Here is a 19,167-nt window from a genome sequence, read left to right as displayed (position 1 = left end):
CATATACCAGTGAATAGGTCTTTTCCTTTTATCGTATATATATATATATGACTGATAATTCCACAAACGTTTACAAATTGAATTTCATATAATTTCTGTTAATGCTTTGGAGGACTAGTGTGAACTACGAATGAATTGATCTCTGTTTAAGGTACGTAGGCAGTCTAATGAGACATTAGATGCAGCCATACAATAAACGAGACTAAATAATTGAGACAATAGCCTTGCTTGTGGAATTGAGCAGCGTGAGGGAGATTGGTGAAAAATGTGAGATTTAACCTTAGGTTTTGGTATAACTAATGTTGGTCATAAATTAAGATGTGAAGAATCAAGAAATTGAGGTAAGGTAAGGTAAGTAGTGATAGTTAATTTAATTGGTGTCTATTTGGACGTATCACTGATGATTATTCTCGAAAGTAAATAGTTCAAGAGTGGGGCGTTACAGTTATGCACTTCATGCCATTAGTGTATATGATTATATATCTGGTAATATTATATATATTTGGAAGCACTACGAAATGTTTGGGTTTAGATTGTATCATGGCATATTCATACATATATTACCTGAATCTAATTATTGTGAATGCTTTGAAGTGCCAAATGACACTGCGAACGCTTCGGTAAGATTCAGGTATGTACACTTTGATGGTAATGATGGTAGTGAGTACAATTGTATTCAGATATGTTAGAGCTCATAAACATGCACCCCAATGTTAGTGCTCCCGCCCGTTGCTAGGTCCTAGCCTTCACGTGATCGTTCACCTCCCGCACCACACGCTCACCTTGGATCCAAGGTAGGTGTCAGCCTGTCGTACAGACCACTTTAGGTCGTTCCAACTCATAGGTAACTTGCGATACTTCGCACAGAGTTCATGTGATCGTAGCACTTGAGCGTATTTATTTACACCCAGCCTGTCGTACAGACCACTTTAGGTGGTTCCGACTCGTGTGCAAGATTTGGTAGATAAGTTATTGGCTAGCATATTATTAAGCTATTAGCTAGCATATTGTTGAGCTATTGGCTAGCATGTTGATGAGTTAATGGCTAGCATGTTATTGAGCTATTGACTAACATTGATTGATGAGATACAGATAAGTCATACAAGTCACAATAGGTGACTCCGACTTATATGTTAGTATTGATTGATGTGATATGTGTACAGTTGTACAGGTCACCATAGGTGATTCTGATTTGCATGCTAGTATGGTTTATTAAGCACGTGATTATTTGTATTGCTACTGAGATGCTGGATAGTGGTATATTTCCGGGTCTACTATTAGTATACTTTTGATTTCATACTCTTACGTAATATGATTTGTTGGAAACTATACAGGTCTTACGGCGAAGGGTTACTACCTTTGATAATGGAAAATGATTTTGAAAGTCCTTGTTTCGATCACTCACTCACATTTTCTATTTATGAACCCCTCCAGGTACTAGCAGCAGAGTTTCTGTATCGATGAGGATTTGTGGCACTTCCCAGTACAGGTGGCTTCTTTTGATGGTATAATCATTATCTTACCTTACTGTACTATACCAATGCTTTGTATCACACGTGAAATGGGTCCATACCCGCTCACCGCACACTTGTGTACTTAGGCACCTTAAGATTTTAATGTATTCACATTTTTACATTATCACACTTTATGGCTTCATCACCTTCCTGGTGTCAGGCAGCACGCCTCGATTTAGGGTCCTAATGGACATTCTAGGTCGGGGTGTGTCGCCTTATATGTATATTCCCATCTCTACCTAGCACGAGACCTTTTGGGAGCTCACTGGCTTCGGATTCCATCGGAACTCCGAAGTTAAGTGAGTAGCGCGCGAGAGCAATCCCATGATGGGTGTGACATCCCACATCGCCCAGGGAAATGATCCTTATATGTATATTCTCATCCCTACCTAGCACGAGGCATTTTAGGAGCTCCTGGCTTCGGGTTCCATGGGAACTCTGAAGTTAAGCGAGTAGCGCGCGAGAGCATTCCCAGGATGGGTGACCCATTGGGAAGTTCTCGTGTGAGTTCCCAAAAACAAAACCGTGAGGGCGTTATCGGGGCCCAAAGCGGACAATATTGTGCTACGGTAGAGTCGGGCCCGAGAAGTGGTCCCGCCCGGGCCGGGATGTGACAATTTGGTATCAGAGCCTAACCCTGGTCACGTGTGTGCCGACGAGGACGTCGGGCCCCTAAGGGGGATGGATAATGACATCCCACATCTCCCAGGGGAATGATCCTTATATGTATATTCTCATCCCTACCTAGCACGAGGCCTTTTGGGAGCTCACTGGCTTCGGGTTTCATAGGAACTCCAAAGTTAAGCGAGTTACGCACGAGAGAACTCCCAGGATGGGTGACCCATTGGGAAGTTCTTGTGTGAGTTCCCAGAAACAAAACCATGAGGGCGTGGTCGAGGCCCAAAGCAGGCAATATCGTGCTACGGTGGTGGAGCGGGCCCGAGAAGTGGTCCCCCTGCCAAGATGTGACAATGGGTGACCTATTGGGAAATTCTCTTGTGAGTTCCCAGAAACAAAACCGTGAGAGCGTGGTCGGGGCTCAAAGCGTATCGTGCTACGGTGGAGTCGAGCCCAGGATGTGGTGGGGGCCCAGGCCAAGATGTGACACCTCCTGCTTTGGTTTTCTGGCTCCACCACTGTAGAGATTTGTTGCGAAGTCAAAAACTTTACCTGATGGGACGGTTAATTTTGGTGTTGAATTGCATGATTCCTGGCAAGACCGGTATTTTTAGTTTGTATCTCTTTTGATTAATTCAAAAGGTTGTTTATGCTCCTCTTGCGCATTAGTTTATTTTAATTAATTTAGTAGAAATTTTCATTTTTATGTTCCTTTTGCCAATGAGTTTATTTTAATTTAATTTAATAAAATTTCTATTTATGGTTTCTGGGTAATTGAATGTTTGTTTTTTTTTTTTTTTTTTTGTCAAACAATAGGTTTGGTTAGATTAGATCCTAAGTACACATGTATGCTAAAATGAAACTCAAAATGACCGATGCTAAAATGAAACTCGATACTGGATAGGACTCAGCTTTTGCAAACTGCTTGAGTTTCGCAAGCCAATATAGCATACATGTATACTTAGCATCGTTCATTTTGAGTTTCATTTTAGCATCTAAAATATGGATTACAGATTTGGACTAGTAGTGGGTGTACATTTCATTTAGTTCTTTGCATTTACTAATATTAATATCCTGTCTACATTCTCCTCATTTCTTTTTGGTTTAATAGACTTTGGTGCAAGTCATTTTGTTTGTATTTACAATAGGTTTTCTATTAACTTCTTATTATATACTAATTTATTAGGTAAATAATGGTTTAATAGGCTTTATGTGTCTTTCTCTTTTCAAGATGAGAGGCTTGCAGTATCTTCATTTAAATCTAACGGTGCAAAAGTTCATACAAATTTTCAACTAAACAAATTAAAATGAAAGAATGTCTCTTCATAAGAATGTCTTTATGCATGAACAAATGTAAAAAAAAAAAAAATTAACTCTACATGCCGTGCGTAGCGTGCCGTGATGTGAAAAAAGGTATTTCACCTTCACATGCAGAAAAGAGTAATGTTAGGGAGACCAAATTTGTATATTAAATTTTCGAAACTAAAGGACATGGAAGTTGATGATTGGTTTATTACTTAAGTGTTGATAAATGTGTTCATTTTTATTGGTGACACATCATTTAGTTTACATATTTTGTCTCCAAATTTAATCTCTTGGCATTACCCTGCAGAAAAGGAGGGAAACTTTTACAAACTGAGATTTCTTCCTAGCTAAGTTTCTTTACCTATCACCCAAAAATCTCAAAAGCTCTTTACTTTTCTATGCGGTTCTTTGCTTGTTTGATTGATTGAATCTCAACGGTTGCAATGACAGTAAAGGGAGAAGGGCCATCGATCAGTACAGATCTCGGAACTAATGATCGGAAATGCTTTTGGGGGATTTAAAACTTAAATTTTAAGCTTTAACGCAACCATTACACTCGAACTAAAAACACTTGTATACTGACTTATCATAATGATACAAAATCTATACCACATTATTGAAACCTTCTTTGTCAACCAAAAGAATGTGAAAAAACATTTGTTTTCTAAAAACACTTGTATACTGACTTATCATAATGACACGAAATATATACCACATTATTGAAACCTTCTTTGTCAACCAAAATAATGTGAAAAGACATTTGTTTTCTATCACAACAAAAAAGTTAAGGACAGTAACGTAAGTTCACAAAACAAAATTTTGCTGTTTTTTGTTTAAACCTCACATACATGTGATTTTATCATCTCTAATTTAAAAATATATATATATAAAATAAACATATGTCCTTCTCTCCCCATTCCCACGTTTTCTTTCATCCTTTTCCTCTCTCCTTCAATTTTAAAAACAAAAGTAAAAAATTTCACACAATTTGTTTGTGGGCATATACTAGTATATGAAAAAAACGTAAGGCCAATTGTGTAAAGAAAAAGTTTTAAAATTCGTTTTATTGGAAGGAAAAAAAAAGGGGGAAAAAAAAAGGAGGGGGAGGGGGAGGGGGAGGGGGAGAGGGGGGGAAGACGTGCTGGTTAAGGAGAGATTGACCCTACTGCTCCTTCATCTAAGACGTGCTGATTAAGGAGAGATTAACCCCACTCCTCCATTTTAGGAGAGATATTAATATCCCATAAAAATGTATAATAATAAGAAAATACAATAAAAACGCAGGATGATTGTAAACATTAAAATAAAATTAAAAAAGGGAAATCATGAACACTCAATAAAAAATAAAAAATAAATCGTGGAAAAACTGCACCCACGTTGAGCAAAAAGTAGTTTTTGTCAAACTGAACTGCATCATTCCACAAATTTCATTTCAATCCAAGAATTAGAAAAAATAAACGTGCACAGAGTCTTCATCTTACAAAATTGTCAATTTCTTCTCAACAACGTTTGCTACATATTATATGATTACACGAATAGAAAATTTTAAAAGGGCAAATTATTTCTCTATTTATATGCCTCCGTAAATTTATTGTCTAAATTGGGTTATGATTTTTGTGTTTGTATAATTTCAGTGGCGGAGCCACATAGAGGCCGTGAACCCCGTCAACATCGTCCTGGGTAAGAATCGAGATACTTTCTTTTTCTTGCCAAATTTTTTTATGTGATCTTGTTTTTTTTTTTTTTTTGCCTTGTACCGTGTGATCTTTGCTTGCATGGCTGATTTTATGTATTTGACTGTCAATATTTGCTGGTTGTTTAAATTTTGCTGTTTTTCGATTTCTACTGCCTGAATTTCTGAGAAAAAGAGTTCAATTTCCTTGAAAGTAATTATCTTTTTGAGGCTTGGTATGATAAATTACTATGCAGGTTAATTTTGCGCGGGGTTTTGTCGTGCCTTGAATATTTTTATAACGAATTGATCAGTTTTTTTTTTTTTTTTTTTTTTTTTGCAGTATTTGTTTAGTTAATATTAATGGACTATCAAATATTGTAATTGGTGGTCAAGGCTATGAGTTATAGTTAATCTGTTCAAAATTATAATTTTGGGTTTTAAGTTTCTTGTTAATTGTTGGATGAAATTTTAAAAAAACTATCCGAGTTTTTAGTGTTTGTAGCATGTTCTGTGTTATGAATTATTAATAAATTAGTATTTTTAAACGAGCTTGGTTAATTTTTCAGATGCCAAGCGGTTGATTGGTAGGAGATTCTCTGACCCTTCTGTTCAGAGTGACATGAAGCACTGACCCTTCAAGGTCATTTCCGGCCCCGGTGACAAGCCCATGATTGTTGTCACTTATAAGGGCGAAGAGAAGCAGTTCATTGCTGAAGAAATTTCCTCGATGGTTCTCTTCACAATGCGTGAGATTGCTGACGCCTATCTTGGCTCATTTATAAAGAATGCCATTGTTACTGTCCCGGCTTACTTCAACGATTCTCAGCGTTAGGCCACGAAGGATGCTGGGATCATTGTCGGCCCAAATGTTCTGCGTATTATGAATGAGCCCACCGCTGCCGCTATTGCATATGGTCTTGACAAGAAGGTAACCAGCGTTGGGGAGAAGAATGTCTTGATTTTCGATCTTGGCGGAGGCACTTTTGATATCTCACTGCTCACAATTGAAGTGGGCATCTTTGAAGTGATGGCTACTGCCGGAGACACCCACTTGGGAGAAGAAGATTTCGACAACAGAATGATGAATCACTTTGTTCAATAGGTCAAGAGGAAGCACAAGAAGGTTATCAGCAGCAGCCCAAGTGCTCGTAGGAGGTTGAGAACTGCTTGTGGGAGGGCAAAGAGGACTCTCTCCTCCACTACTCAGACCACAATTGAGATTGATTATTTGTACTAGGGTGTCGATTTCTACTCAACCATTACCCGTCCTAGGTTTGAAGAGCTTAACATGGATCTTTTCAGAAAGTGTATGGAGCACGTTGAGAAGTGTTTGAGAGATGCAAAGATGGACAAGAGCTCGGTCCATGATGTTGTGCTAGTGGGCGGTTCTACTAGGATTCCAAAGGTGCAGCAGTTGTTGCAGGACTTCTTCTATGGCAAGGAGCTATGCAAGAGCATCAACCCAGACGAGGCTGTTGCTTATGGCGTCGCTGTGCAGGCTGCCATCTTGAGCGGTGAGGGTAACAAGAAGGTGGAGGATTTATTGCTTCTGGATGTCACTCCTGCTCCAAGGGGGGTGTTCCGCAAATCACAGTCTGCTTTGATATTGATGCCAACGGTATCTTGAATGTCTCTGCTGAAGACAAGACTACATGGAAGAAGAACAAGATTACCATGACCAAGGACAAGGGAAGATTGTCGAAGGAAGAAATAGAGAAGATGGTCCAAGAGGCTGAGAAGTACAAGTCAGTAGATGAGAAGCACAAGAAGAAGGTGGAGGCCAAGAATGCTTTGGAGAATTATGCCCACGACATAAGGAAGGTTTTGGAGGATTATGCCTCCAACATGAGGAAAAAGATTGAGTAGATCAATGATGAGATTGACCAGGCCATGCAATGGCTTGACGGAAACCAGCTTGCTGAGGCTGACGAGTTTAGTACAAGAAGAAGGAGCTGGAGAGCATCTGCAATCCGATCAGTGCTGAGATGTACCAGGAAACAGGGTGCTGGGGGAACTTTCTGTAAAGTTTCTGATTTCAATAATTAATCATCCTTCCGCAGGCCTTATGGGAAGGCTTTTTATATACACTACAACATACAAACTTTACAATTTAAAACTACAAGTAATTGCACGCTACACATGCAGCAGCACTCGGATGCAATACCAAGCAATAATAAAATGTCCTCCTGCTGTCCTTGAGACAGCAATCACATGTCATCCTTGCTGTCATTCCTTTATGACAATGATGACTCTAGTTTTATATACACCCATGCTTGCGGACTAGGATTCTGCACTACATGTGCATACTGATCTCAACCCATGCTTGTCGACAAGGAATCTGCACTGCATGTCATCCATGCTTGCCGACAAGGAATCTGCACTGCATGTGCATACTGATGCACTGATCTCATTTAACAGCCCCCCGCAAGCTGACAGGTTGTGGAACAACAGGAAGCTTGGAGACAAGGAACTTAAACCGAGACGAAGACAGACCTTTGGTAAACAAGTCAGCAAGTTGATCTTGCGAACAAAGATAATTAACCAATAATTGCCCACGAACCACCTGCTCCCGTACATAGTGATAGTCAACTTCCAAGTGTTTAGTTCGTGCATGAAAAACTGGATTAGACGCGAGAGCGATGGAAGATATATTGTCACACCAGATTTGAGGACGAACCAAATACAAATGCAGATCTTTGAATAATGATCTTAACCAAGAGAGCTCAGCCGCAGTGTATGCCAACTGCCTGTACTCGGCTTCAGCACTAGACCGAGAAACAGTCTTCTGCTTCTTTGAACTCCAGGATATAAGGTTGGAACCAAGATATATACAAAAGCCTCCAGTTGAATGACGAGTATCCGGATTCCCTGCATAATCCGCATCAGAGAAAGCACTGAGTTGAGTAGGTCCAGGTTTATAGAGTAGACCATGAGTATGCGTGGCCTTCAAATATCGTAAAATCCGTTTGACGGCCATCCAGTGAGTTGTTTGGGGAGCATGCATAAACTGGCATACTTGGTTGACAGCATAGGACAAATCTGGGCGTGTAATTGTCAGGTATTGTAGTGCTCCAACCACACTACGATACACATCTGGTTTGTCATACAGTTCGCCCCCATGCGCACTGAGCTTTTGACCGGATGAGACGGGAGTAGATATAGGCTTGGCTTCAGTGAATTTGGTGCGAGATAGCAAGTCCAATGCATATTTAGATTGACAGAGATGCATAGCAGTCCCATAATAGTTGACTTCAACCCCTAAAAAATAATGAAGGGTTCCTAAGTCTTTCATGGAGAACAACGTACCCAAGCGCTGAATCAATCGGGATATTTGGTGAGAACTATTGCCTGTGATGAGTATGTCATCCACATAGATTAGGAGAAGCAAATACACACCGTTGTGTCTGAACACAAATAAACTGTAGTCGCATGTGGATTCCTGGAACCCTAGTTCGAGCAAAAAATCGGAGAACCTCTGAAACCAAGCCCTGGGCGCTTGCTTCAAACCATAAAGACTACGTTGAAGTTTACACACATGATTTGGGAATTGCTGATCAACAAACCCCCGCGGCTGGCGCATGTAAACTTCTTCCTTCAGAAACCCATGCAGAAACGCATTTTGCACGTCAAGCTGCCTGACATGCCATTTGTTAGACACAGCAAGACTTAAAACAAGCCTGATCGTACTGTGCTTGACAACAGGACTAAAGGTCTCACTGTAATCCACTCCAGCCTGTTGATGAAACCCATTGGCGACAAGCCTTGCTTTATGTCGTTCAATCGTACCATCTGCACGTCTCTTCAACTTAAACACCCACTTGTTAGGAAGCAAATTCATGTTGGAATGATGGGGAACCAAACTCCAAGTTCCACATCGCTGCAATGCATTAAATTCTTGACTCATCGCATTTCTCCACTCCGGATACTTAACAGCTTGACTGAAACACGTTGGTTCAACAGGTAACGTGTCAACAGTTAAATGCATGGCATATTTGGGATTGGGTTTATGAATCCCTGACTTGGAACGAGTAGTAACTTGATAGTGTGGAACATCAGGAGTAGCAGGGAGCACAGGTTCAAAATGTTCAGCAACTTGCTCATTTGATGGTGCAACAGACTGGATAGTAGGGGATGGCACAGGTATTGTAGGGCAAGGTTGAGATGAAATAAGGTTAGGATGGGTGTCAGTTGGAGAGAGTCATGTGGCAAGAGTGGTTGGATTAGGGTTAACGTCTTGGGAAAGAGATGAGACAGCAGGATTAGGGTTAAGTGGTTGATGCAAACTAGATCTGCTAGGGGTGTCAAATGTTAATAAGAGATCTGGGGTCAGAAGGGTACCTAAAGATGGGACGCTTTCTGAAGAAGATGTGAGTCCCTGAAAAGGGAAGCAGTCCTCATCGAATAGGACATGGCGAGACACATAAATGCGTCTTGTAGACAGATCCAAGCACTTGTAGCCCTGATGATTCAGTGAATAACCCAAGAAAACACAAGCTTTGGATTTTTGTTGAAGTTTATTTTGTGTATAAGGCACTAACCAAGGAAAGCATCGACAACCAAACACCTTTAAAACATCATACTTTGGTTTTTTTTGAAAAAGTTTCTCATAAGGGGATGCGTAAGACAAAAGTTTAGTTGGCAAACGATTTATCAAGTAAACTGCCGTGGAAGAGGCATCAAACCAAAATTTTTTGGGCATATGAGATTGTGAAAGCATGACTATACTTGTTTCAATAATGTGTCGATGTTTTCTCTCGGCAATTCCATTCTGTTCAGGGTGTTTAGGACAAGAAAATCGTTGTGAAATGCCATTATCATTGAGAAATTTTTGAAAGGCATGGCTTTTATACTCGCCACCTTCATCACATTGAAGGGTTTTAATGGACAAATCAAACATTTTTTCAACTTTGGCCTTAAATGTAACAAAGATTTCGAACACTTCACTCTTGTTTTTCATAGGAAAGATCCAAGAATAACGAGAGTAGTCATCCACAAACAAAACGTAATAACGAAAACCTTCATTAGAATTAATGGGAGAACACCACACATCAGAGTGTAGAAGTTGCAAAGGAAATTGAGACATTGACTCAGACAATTTGAAAGGTAACTTTGTACTCTTGCCTAAGGGACACGACTGACAAAAACTTACATTTGAAGTTCCGTGAATTGGTACCAATTTATTGGAAATTAAAAACTTAATTATAGAAGTGGCAGGGTGACCAAGTCTTGCATGCCATGTATTCACCGAACACCGAAGGCCTACAAATGCTGAAATTGGATGTTTAAGTTGTCCAGTGCCACATGGAAATGGATATAATCCATTCTCACATCTCCCTCGGAAAAGCGTCTTCCGAGTCTTGAGGTCCTTAACAAGGAAATAATAGGGAAAGATTAGAAGATAGCAATTGTTATCCAAAATGAACTTATGCGCAGAAAGTATATTTTGGGAGGCAGAGGGACAATGAAGGATATTATGCATGTCAAACGAGCAAGTTGGAGTATGTAATTTATTTGAACCAGAATGAGAGATAGAAATGCCAGAGCCAGTACCTACACCCCCAATAGCTTCATTACCATTATACTCTTTAGGGTTAACAAGGTTCTGAATCTCAGGAGTTATATGAGCATTTGCGCCAGTGTCCAACAGCCAGGTACCATTCTGTTGTTTGTTGAGAGTGACAGGAGCAGACGTCATGGCTGCAAGGCGTTGAGTGGGAATTCTTCCTTCAAACGCAGCATTCATCCTATTGTAACAATCAAGGGCCGGATGACCTGGTTTGCCACAGATTTGACAAACAATTCTCTCACCATTAGAGACAACCCGCTCTCCGCTGCATGGCATGGTGCGAGAGTTGTTGTTGGTTCGAGGGCCATTGCCTCGTTGGTTGAACACATTACCTCGATAGGATGAAGAAGCACCTCTCCCAGTCCCTCGAGTGCGGCCACCACCTCGACCACGAGAAGCAACAAAAGCATTGACCTGCGCAGATTCTACCAATGGAGCAGTGTACGCAGCCATTCTACGCTCAGTAGTTAACAACAGTGCCTCAAGAGTAGGGTAAGTGATTGGAGAATCACGAGCTTGAGCAGCACTGACAGTCATCTCGAAGGCAGGTCCTAGGTTGTTTAACACAATCTGGACCAGTTCATCATCACACACTGGTTGCCCTGCTAGGGCAAGGTTGTCAGCAATCGCATTCATGCGATCAAGGTAATCGGCCACAGTAAGATCACATTTCTTCGTCTGCAATAATTCATTTCGCAGAAACAAAATCCTGTTTTGTGAAGTAGAGGCATATCGTTGCTCGAGTGCTTCCCAGGTGGCTCGAGAAGTCCTCTTGCTTGCCACGATAGACAGGACAGAAGCCGTCAACGAGCCATTGATCCAACTAAGGATCATTTGATCCTGTTGGACCCATGCAGTGTACGCAGGGTTCACAGTTGTTACACCCGGCAGATGCTTGGGAGGAGACTCCATCGTTCCATCAACATATCCCATCAGATCTCTGCTCTTGAGTATTGGGAGAATTTGGGCCAACCACAGTGGGTAGTTGGTCCTGTCAAGTTTGATGTTAACGACAGTGGTGAAGGGGTGGAACGGATGAGGGGAAGTCTGGTTGAAAGCAGAGGAGGAGGGGACAACATTGTTCTCAGCCATTGAAGCGTGGGAAGAAAAGGGGAATCGATGTCGTTAGACAAAAAAAAAGGCTCTGATACCATGTAAAGTTTCTGATTTCAATAATTAATCATCCTTCCGCAGGCCTTATGGGAAGGCTTTTTATATACACTACAACATACAAACTTTACAATTTAAAACTACAAGTAATTGCACGCTACACATGCAGCAGCACTCGGATGCAATACCAAGCAATAATAAAATGTCCTCCTGCTGTCCTTGAGACAGCAATCACATGTCCTCCTTGCTGTCATTCCTTTATGACAATGATGACTCTAGTTTTATATACACCCATGCTTGCGGACTAGGATTCTGCACTACATGTGCATACTGATCTCAACCCATGCTTGTCGACAAGGAATCTGCACTGCATGTCATCCCATGCTTGCCGACAAGGAATCTGCACTGCATGTGCATACTGATGCACTGATCTCATTTAACACTTTCCTCCTGCTGCTGGCAGCGGTGCTGGTCCCTATATTGTTATCGAAGAAGTTGATTAAGTGGTTTTTGTTGATCCAAGATGTGTTTGTTTTGAAGAAAGTGGTGAATGTGTTTTTCTGTTTCGTAGTTTAAGGTTTGAAATTGGTTACTTTTTTTATGGGATTCTAAAATCCAAGATGTAGGATGTTTGGTGATCTTGGTCATTTTGTTCAACATCGTATTCCGGTATTTTGCCAATGAAGCCTTTTTTTACCTTTTTTTTTTTTTTCAAAATTCTCTCAGATCTCCCGTTTGATCTTGTTGAATTTTGTCTTTACTGTTCTTTTTATCATCTGATATGTTAAATAATAATGTCATTTAAAAAAAAATTAATCACTTTGTGGGGTCTATTTATGCATGCAACCAATCAAATTCTTAGAATACACAACGTTTATTATATTTGCATTAAATTTATTAGAAAATTACTAAATGGATTTGACAGCATAGTATTTTGCCTTTAGTTGACTTAGCACCACATAGGAAATTGAAAGCTCGGTTGGAGAGATTTTGTTACCAATTTTTACTGTTATATGTCTATGTGGTAGTTTTGACATCTGCTTTGGAGAAGCTCTAAGTCATCAAAGCAGCTGAGCTACGGAGGCTATTAGCTCTGTAGCAGTAGTCCCTTGACTCCCTTCAGAGTACAAGTATGAGCATTTGTCTCAATCTAGCAGACGATGTGGTACAAATGCAAACATGGATAAGGATCACAAAACTCATCTAACTATATGGATAAAGAGAGGCATCAAGCACGTGATGATTTAGGAAGCACTTTCAAGTAAATTTTCAAGACGCATTTGAACATTCAATAAAGGATCAAATGTTTCTCTATGAAAGCACTTATAGAAGAAACACTAATGAGCATTATAAAATCAGTTGTAAAACTAGGGGTGGTTTGGTATGGGATATTGAACCGAAACTAGCATCTCGAATCCCAAACCGAAATTTTTCGAGACGGGAATTTGAAGACCAATCCCAAACCAAATTTTCGGAAATCCCGAAGTATTTTCGGGATTTCAGGACAAATTGGGAATCCCAAATTAAAATATGAAATTATGAATTATTCTTCAAAATATATAATTCAAGAACACATTCATGAACTAGGAATGTCATTTCATTCACACTACCATTTAATCGAACATTGGCATGCCTGACTGTTTTTATCAGAGTCAAAATTCAAATTAATTAAACCCTTTTGACAATCTGTTGAGAGACAAAAGAATCAAGCCTTCTGAAATCATCAGCCATGACAGCAGCAATAATAAAATCCAAATGAATATAAAATAGAACATGAAAAATATGCAAGGTGTAAGGCATTCCAGGTTGCAAAGCATGAATTAGAAACTACTAGCATCAATTATAACAGAATAATATATATAATAATTAATAATATTTATTTTCGGTTTGGTATGGGATTCCCGAAATATTGAGAGGCCAATCCCGAATTCCATACCGAAATTTAGGGATTGGTTTGGGATAGCATTCCGAAAATTTTAGGAATTTCAGTTTGGGATCTGAATTTTTTCAGTTTGGTTCTGGATTTTGGGGTTTTTTTTCCACCCCTATGTAAAATAATGTGCAATGGTGTGAGTTAAACATGAAATTTTAAGGCATAACCCATAAAAAGTTTTTTCCTTCCAATAGTTATGGCTTTTTTTAATTGAAGCCTCAAATTATTAAAAAATAATTTTAGTTTAATTTTTTTCTCAATAATTTTTTTTTAAAAAAAATTACGTAGATTATACTAATTTATTTATATTTATATTTTAAGCTAAAAATATTTGAATTCTAATACATAATAAAAAAAAATCACACAAATCCACCCCATTCTTAAACACAAGTTCATACACATATATGAAAAATCATTTCTACACATTATGTAGATTATCCTAATTTTGTGTGGATGTTTAAATAAATACATAGATATTTATAGAGTTTGTTGTGTGAAAGTTGATTACTATAGTTCATATGGTGTGTGTTTGTGCAATACATGATGAGTCAGTTTAGAAGTGCTTTTAGATCAAATGCAATGTCCCTCCCAAACATTTCCAATCATTATGCTTTATTAAGAGCTCTTTTGAAAGTGCTTTTAAAATGACTAAAATGACTTTTAGTGAAAACAATTTTGGGTTCTAAGGCCTCATTTGGCGGCCCATATAAGGAATCGGATAGGATAAGTTACACGCAGCCAGGTGTTTGGTGCAACTATGTACTAAATAGTACCTGTATTACTTAAATTGGGCCACATCTTTTATCCAGTGTATGCCCGCTTATTTATCCTTCTAGAAACCTATGTATTATTAGTCGGGTTCGTGTCCTCGCTCTATCGATCTGGCTCTCTCGCATTGTTTTGCAAACTCACTTCTGTTGCCATCGTCAATCCGAGGTTCTTCTTCCTCCTTCTCCTTTCTTCTTCATCTTCTTCTTCCTTTTGCACTCCATAGCTGTCGCCCTCCTCTTTAGTTTCTCGTCGCGGCCGTCGCCCTCCTCTGCAGTTCCTAGTCGCGGGACCCGCATGGGTTCACTTGCCATTGATCCTGGATTTGAACTAGATCCGACTGAAACCCACGTCGTCGGAGCATCGCCTGCATTCACCTACTGCCCAACATCGCCGCAGCACCGTTGGAATTGGGTTGACTCCTCATGGAAAGAAATGCGAGAGATCAGGGAGCAATCTCACATGCATAGAACATTTGGGAAGTAGTCTCATGCTATTGGGTATGTTGTCTATGCTGATTCTGTTGTCCATCCCATTTAGTGTGGTGAATCCTAGGGAATCCTGTGCGGTGGAGAAGATCTGGGGAAGAAATGATTTTTTTTTTAATAGTTTGATTTAAATAAAGGACAAATAGAAAATGCAATATCAAGATTATTTTTATTTAATTTGATGCATTTGGTTGTTGTGAATTTTTATCAAAAAAAAAAAATCCTTTTTTTTCATTAGTCATCAAATTTTTTTAATAAAAATAATATAATCCGATACGGTAACAAACATATTATAAATAATACGGTCATTAGTACAATATTGCACCAAACATTCAATTAATTTAGTCAGTATAATCCGGTGACAGATTATCCTATCTGACTGAAATAGTCAGTACAATTCGAACTGCCAAACAAGGCCTAAAAGCACTTAAAGTGCTTTCTCATGACTCACTTGCATTTTACCAAGGATTGATGCCAAAAAATATTAAAAGAGAGTAATAATTGGAAATGCCTTGGGGGATTTAAAGTACAAATTTTAGAGGACTTTCACAAAAAGCTCCCGGTACTGTTTACTTTAACGAAAAACCACATTTTTACACTAAAAAGTCAATCATGGTACTATTCATTTTACCCTTTATTTTGTCATTATCGTTAAAACTCAAAGTTTTCAAATCATTTTCATTAATTTTCTTTAAATATTAAGCTTTAACTCAACCATTACATTTGGTCCAAAAGTAATTGTAAACCGACTCATCATGTATTGCGCGCACACACCATAAGGACTGCAGTGCAGCCCGATCCAATTCCGTTCGGATTCAAAGCCTTTCGAAAGCCCAAAAGTCAACTCACAGCCCAAACACAAAACGCCACCGTCCTGTGAAACGTTTTTCAACAAGGACGAAAAGACAAATTTCCGACGACCAAGGGCGTGGACACGAAGTTTCGATCAAAAAGTAAAGAAACCAACCCCGTGAAGCAAATCAGATCAGCACCGTCCACGACACTCAAATCCAACGGCCGTTATCAAACCGAACATTCTGGACACTCTCCCACCAAAAATCGTCAATTTCCTCACGAACATTCTAGACAAGTGTCCTACTATATAGCCCCCCCATTCGCTACTCTAAATCCAACACCTGTGACTACGAACAGCCTGTCGCACAAAAAATCTCAGAAGCTCTTTGCTTTTCTCTGCGGTTGGATCTTTAATTTTCTCTACGGTTCTTTGCTTGTTCGATTGGTTGAATCCCTGCGGTTGCAATGGCGGGAAAGGGAGAGGGGCCGGCGATCGGGATCGATCTCGGAACCACTTACTCGTGCGTCGGTGTTTGGCAACACGATCGTGTCGAGATCATCGCCAATGATCAGGGCAATCGGACGACGCCGTCTTACGTGGCGTTTACTGACACGGAGAGGTTGATCGGCGATGCGGCCAAGAACCAGGTCGCGATGAACCCCGTCAACACCGTCTTTGGTAAGAATCGAAATACTTCTCTTTTCTTGCGATATTTCTGATGTCAAGATGTTTTTTTGCCTTGCATGTTGCGTTTTTTGAATCAATTTTACTCTGTACTGTCTGATCTATATGCTTGTATGGCTGATTTTATGAATTTACTGTCAATATTTGCTGCTGGTAAAAATTTTGCTGTTTTTGGATTTCTATTGCTTGAATTTCTGAGAAAAAGAGTTCAATTTCCTTGAAAGTAATTATCTTTTTGAGGCTCGGTGTGATAAATTACGATGGATGCTAATTTTATGCAAGGTTTTTGTCTGCCTTGAATCTTTTTATAGCGAATTGAAAAAGAAAAACATGGTTGATTTTCTTTTCTTTTTTTTATTTATTGTTATTTGCAGGATTTATTTAGTTAATATTAAAGGACTATCAAATATTGTACTTGGTGATCAGGGCTTTGAGTTTTAGTTAATCTGTTAAAAATTATAATTTGGGTTTTGAGTTTCTTGTTAATTGATGGTGAAATTTTAGAAACGCTATCTGAGTTTGTAGTGTTTGTAGCTTGATCTGTTTGGTTATTTATATTTTTGATCATTTTGAAAGGATTTAGCTTGATATTGGAGCTTGTTCTGTGTTATGCGTAATTAATAAATTAGTATTTTAAACGAGCTTGGTTATTTTTTCAGATGCCAAGCGGTTGATTGGTAGGAGATTCTCTGACCCGTCTGTCCAGGGTGACATGAAGCACTGGCCTTTCAAGGTCATTCCCGGCCCCGGTGACAAGCCCATGATTGTTGTCATATACAAGGGCGAAGAGAAGCAGTTCGCTGCCGAAGAAATTTCCTCCATGGTTCTCGTCAAGATGCGTGAGATTGCTGAGGCCTATCTTGGCTCATCTATAAAGAATGCCGTTGTTACTGTCCCGGCTTACTTCAACGACTCTCAGCGTCAGGCCACGAAGGATGCTGGGGTCATTGCCGGCCTTAATGTTTTGCGTATTATCAATGAGCCTACCGCTGCCGCTATTGCATATGGTCTTGACAAGAAGGCAACCAGCGTTGGCGAGAAGAATGTCTTGATTTTCGATCTTGGCGGAGGTACTTTTGACGTCTCCCTGCTCACAATTGAAGAGGGTATCTTTGAAGTGAAGGCAACTGCCGGAGACACCCACTTGGGAGGAGAAGATTTTGACAACAGAATGGTGAATCACTTTGTTCAAGAGTTCAAGAGGAAGCACAAGAAGGACATCAGCAGCAGCCCAAGAGCTCTTAGGAGGTTGAGAACTGCTTGTGAGAGAGCAAAGAGGACTCTCTCCTCCACTGCTCAGACCACAATTGAGATTGATTCTTTGTACGAGGGTGTTGATTTCTACTCAACCATTACCCGTGCTAGGTTTGAAGAGCTTAACATGGATCTCTTCAGAAAGTGTATGGAGCCCGTTGAGAAGTGTTTGCGAGATGCAAAGATGGACAAGAGCTCGGTCCATGATGTTGTGCTAGTGGGTGGTTCCACTAGGATTCCGAAGGTACAGCAGTTATTACAAGACTTCTTCAATGGCAAGGAGCTATGCAAGAGCATCAACCCAGACGAGGCTGTTGCTTATGGTGCCGCCGTGCAGGCTGCCATCTTGAGCGGTGAGGGTAATGAGAAGGTGCAGGATCTATTGCTTCTGGATGTCACTCCTCTGTCCCTTGGTTTGGAGACTGCCGGAGGTGTGATGACTGTGTTGATTCCAAGGAACACTACTGTTCCAACCAAGAAGGAGCAAGTGTTCTCTACCTACTCAGACAATCAGCCCGGTGTCTTGATCCAAGTATATGAGGGTGAAAGGACAAGGACTCGCGATAATAACTTGTTGGGAAAATTTGAGCTTTCTGGCATTCCTCCTGCTCCAAGGGGTGTTCCTCAAATCACTGTCTGCTTTGATATTGATGCCAATGGTATATTGAACGTCTCAGCCGAAGACAAGACTACAGGGCAGAAGAACAAGATTACCATCACCAATGACAAGGGAAGATTGTCGAAGGAAGAAATTGAGAAGATGGTTCAAGAGGCTGAGAAGTACAAGTCAGAAGATGAGGAGCACAAGAAAAAGGTGGAGGCCAAGAATGCTCTGGAGAATTACGCCTACAACATGAGGAACACGATCAAGGATGATAAGATTGCATCCAAGCTCGACGCAGCTGACAAGAAGAAGATTGAGGATGCAATTGACCAGGCCATCCAATGGCTTGACGGAAACCAGCTTGCTGAGGCTGACGAGTTTGAGGACAAGATGAAGGAGCTGGAGAGCATCTGCAATCCGATCATTGCCAAGATGTACCAGGGTGGTGCTGGTGGACCTGATGTCGGTGGCGGCATGGATGAAGATGTTCCTCCTGCTGGTGGCAGCGGTGCTGGTCCCAAGATCGAAGAAGTTGATTAAGCGGTTTTTGTGGATCCAGGATGTGTGTTTTGAAGGAAGTGGTGGAGGTGAAGCTGGTGAATGTGTATTTTAAGTTTTAATGTTTGAAATCGTTTACTTCTATGAGATTTTAAAATCCAAGATGTAGGATGTCTCTTGGTCATTTTGTTGAACACCGTATCCCTGTATTTTGCCAACGAAGCCTATTTACTTTCTAAATTATCCCTCTTAGATTTTACTGTTTGATCATGCCCTCATGGGCAAATTGCTGCTTGTTTGTTTATCTGTACAATGTTATTTTTACATGTTTACCGTCTCCAATTTCATCGTCTC

The 19,167-nt window shown here is 40.1% G+C and overlaps 1 protein-coding gene and 1 pseudogene across 1 annotated transcript; both read left to right on the top strand.

Annotated features, from left to right (window-relative positions):
- Positions 1-5,731: 5,731 nt before the first annotated feature.
- Positions 5,732-7,125, top strand: LOC137735381 (heat shock cognate 70 kDa protein-like; annotated as a pseudogene).
- An 8,980-nt stretch (positions 7,126-16,105) lies between these two features.
- On the top strand, positions 16,106-19,065 carry LOC137733271 (heat shock cognate 70 kDa protein 2-like). Its single transcript, XM_068472416.1, has 2 exons — positions 16,106-16,451; positions 17,117-19,065. Exons 1-2 carry the CDS (start codon positions 16,238-16,240, stop codon positions 18,853-18,855), a joined length of 1,953 nt encoding a protein of 650 aa, XP_068328517.1. The 5' UTR covers positions 16,106-16,237; the 3' UTR covers positions 18,856-19,065.
- Positions 19,066-19,167: the final 102 nt, after the last annotated feature.

The sequence above is a fragment of the Pyrus communis genome, chromosome 5 (assembly GCF_963583255.1).
Source record: "Pyrus communis chromosome 5, drPyrComm1.1, whole genome shotgun sequence".
NCBI classification, from domain to species: domain Eukaryota; kingdom Viridiplantae; phylum Streptophyta; class Magnoliopsida; order Rosales; family Rosaceae; genus Pyrus; species Pyrus communis.
Note: the sequence above shows the minus strand (reverse complement) of the source record. Positions and strands in the feature narration are given on the sequence as shown.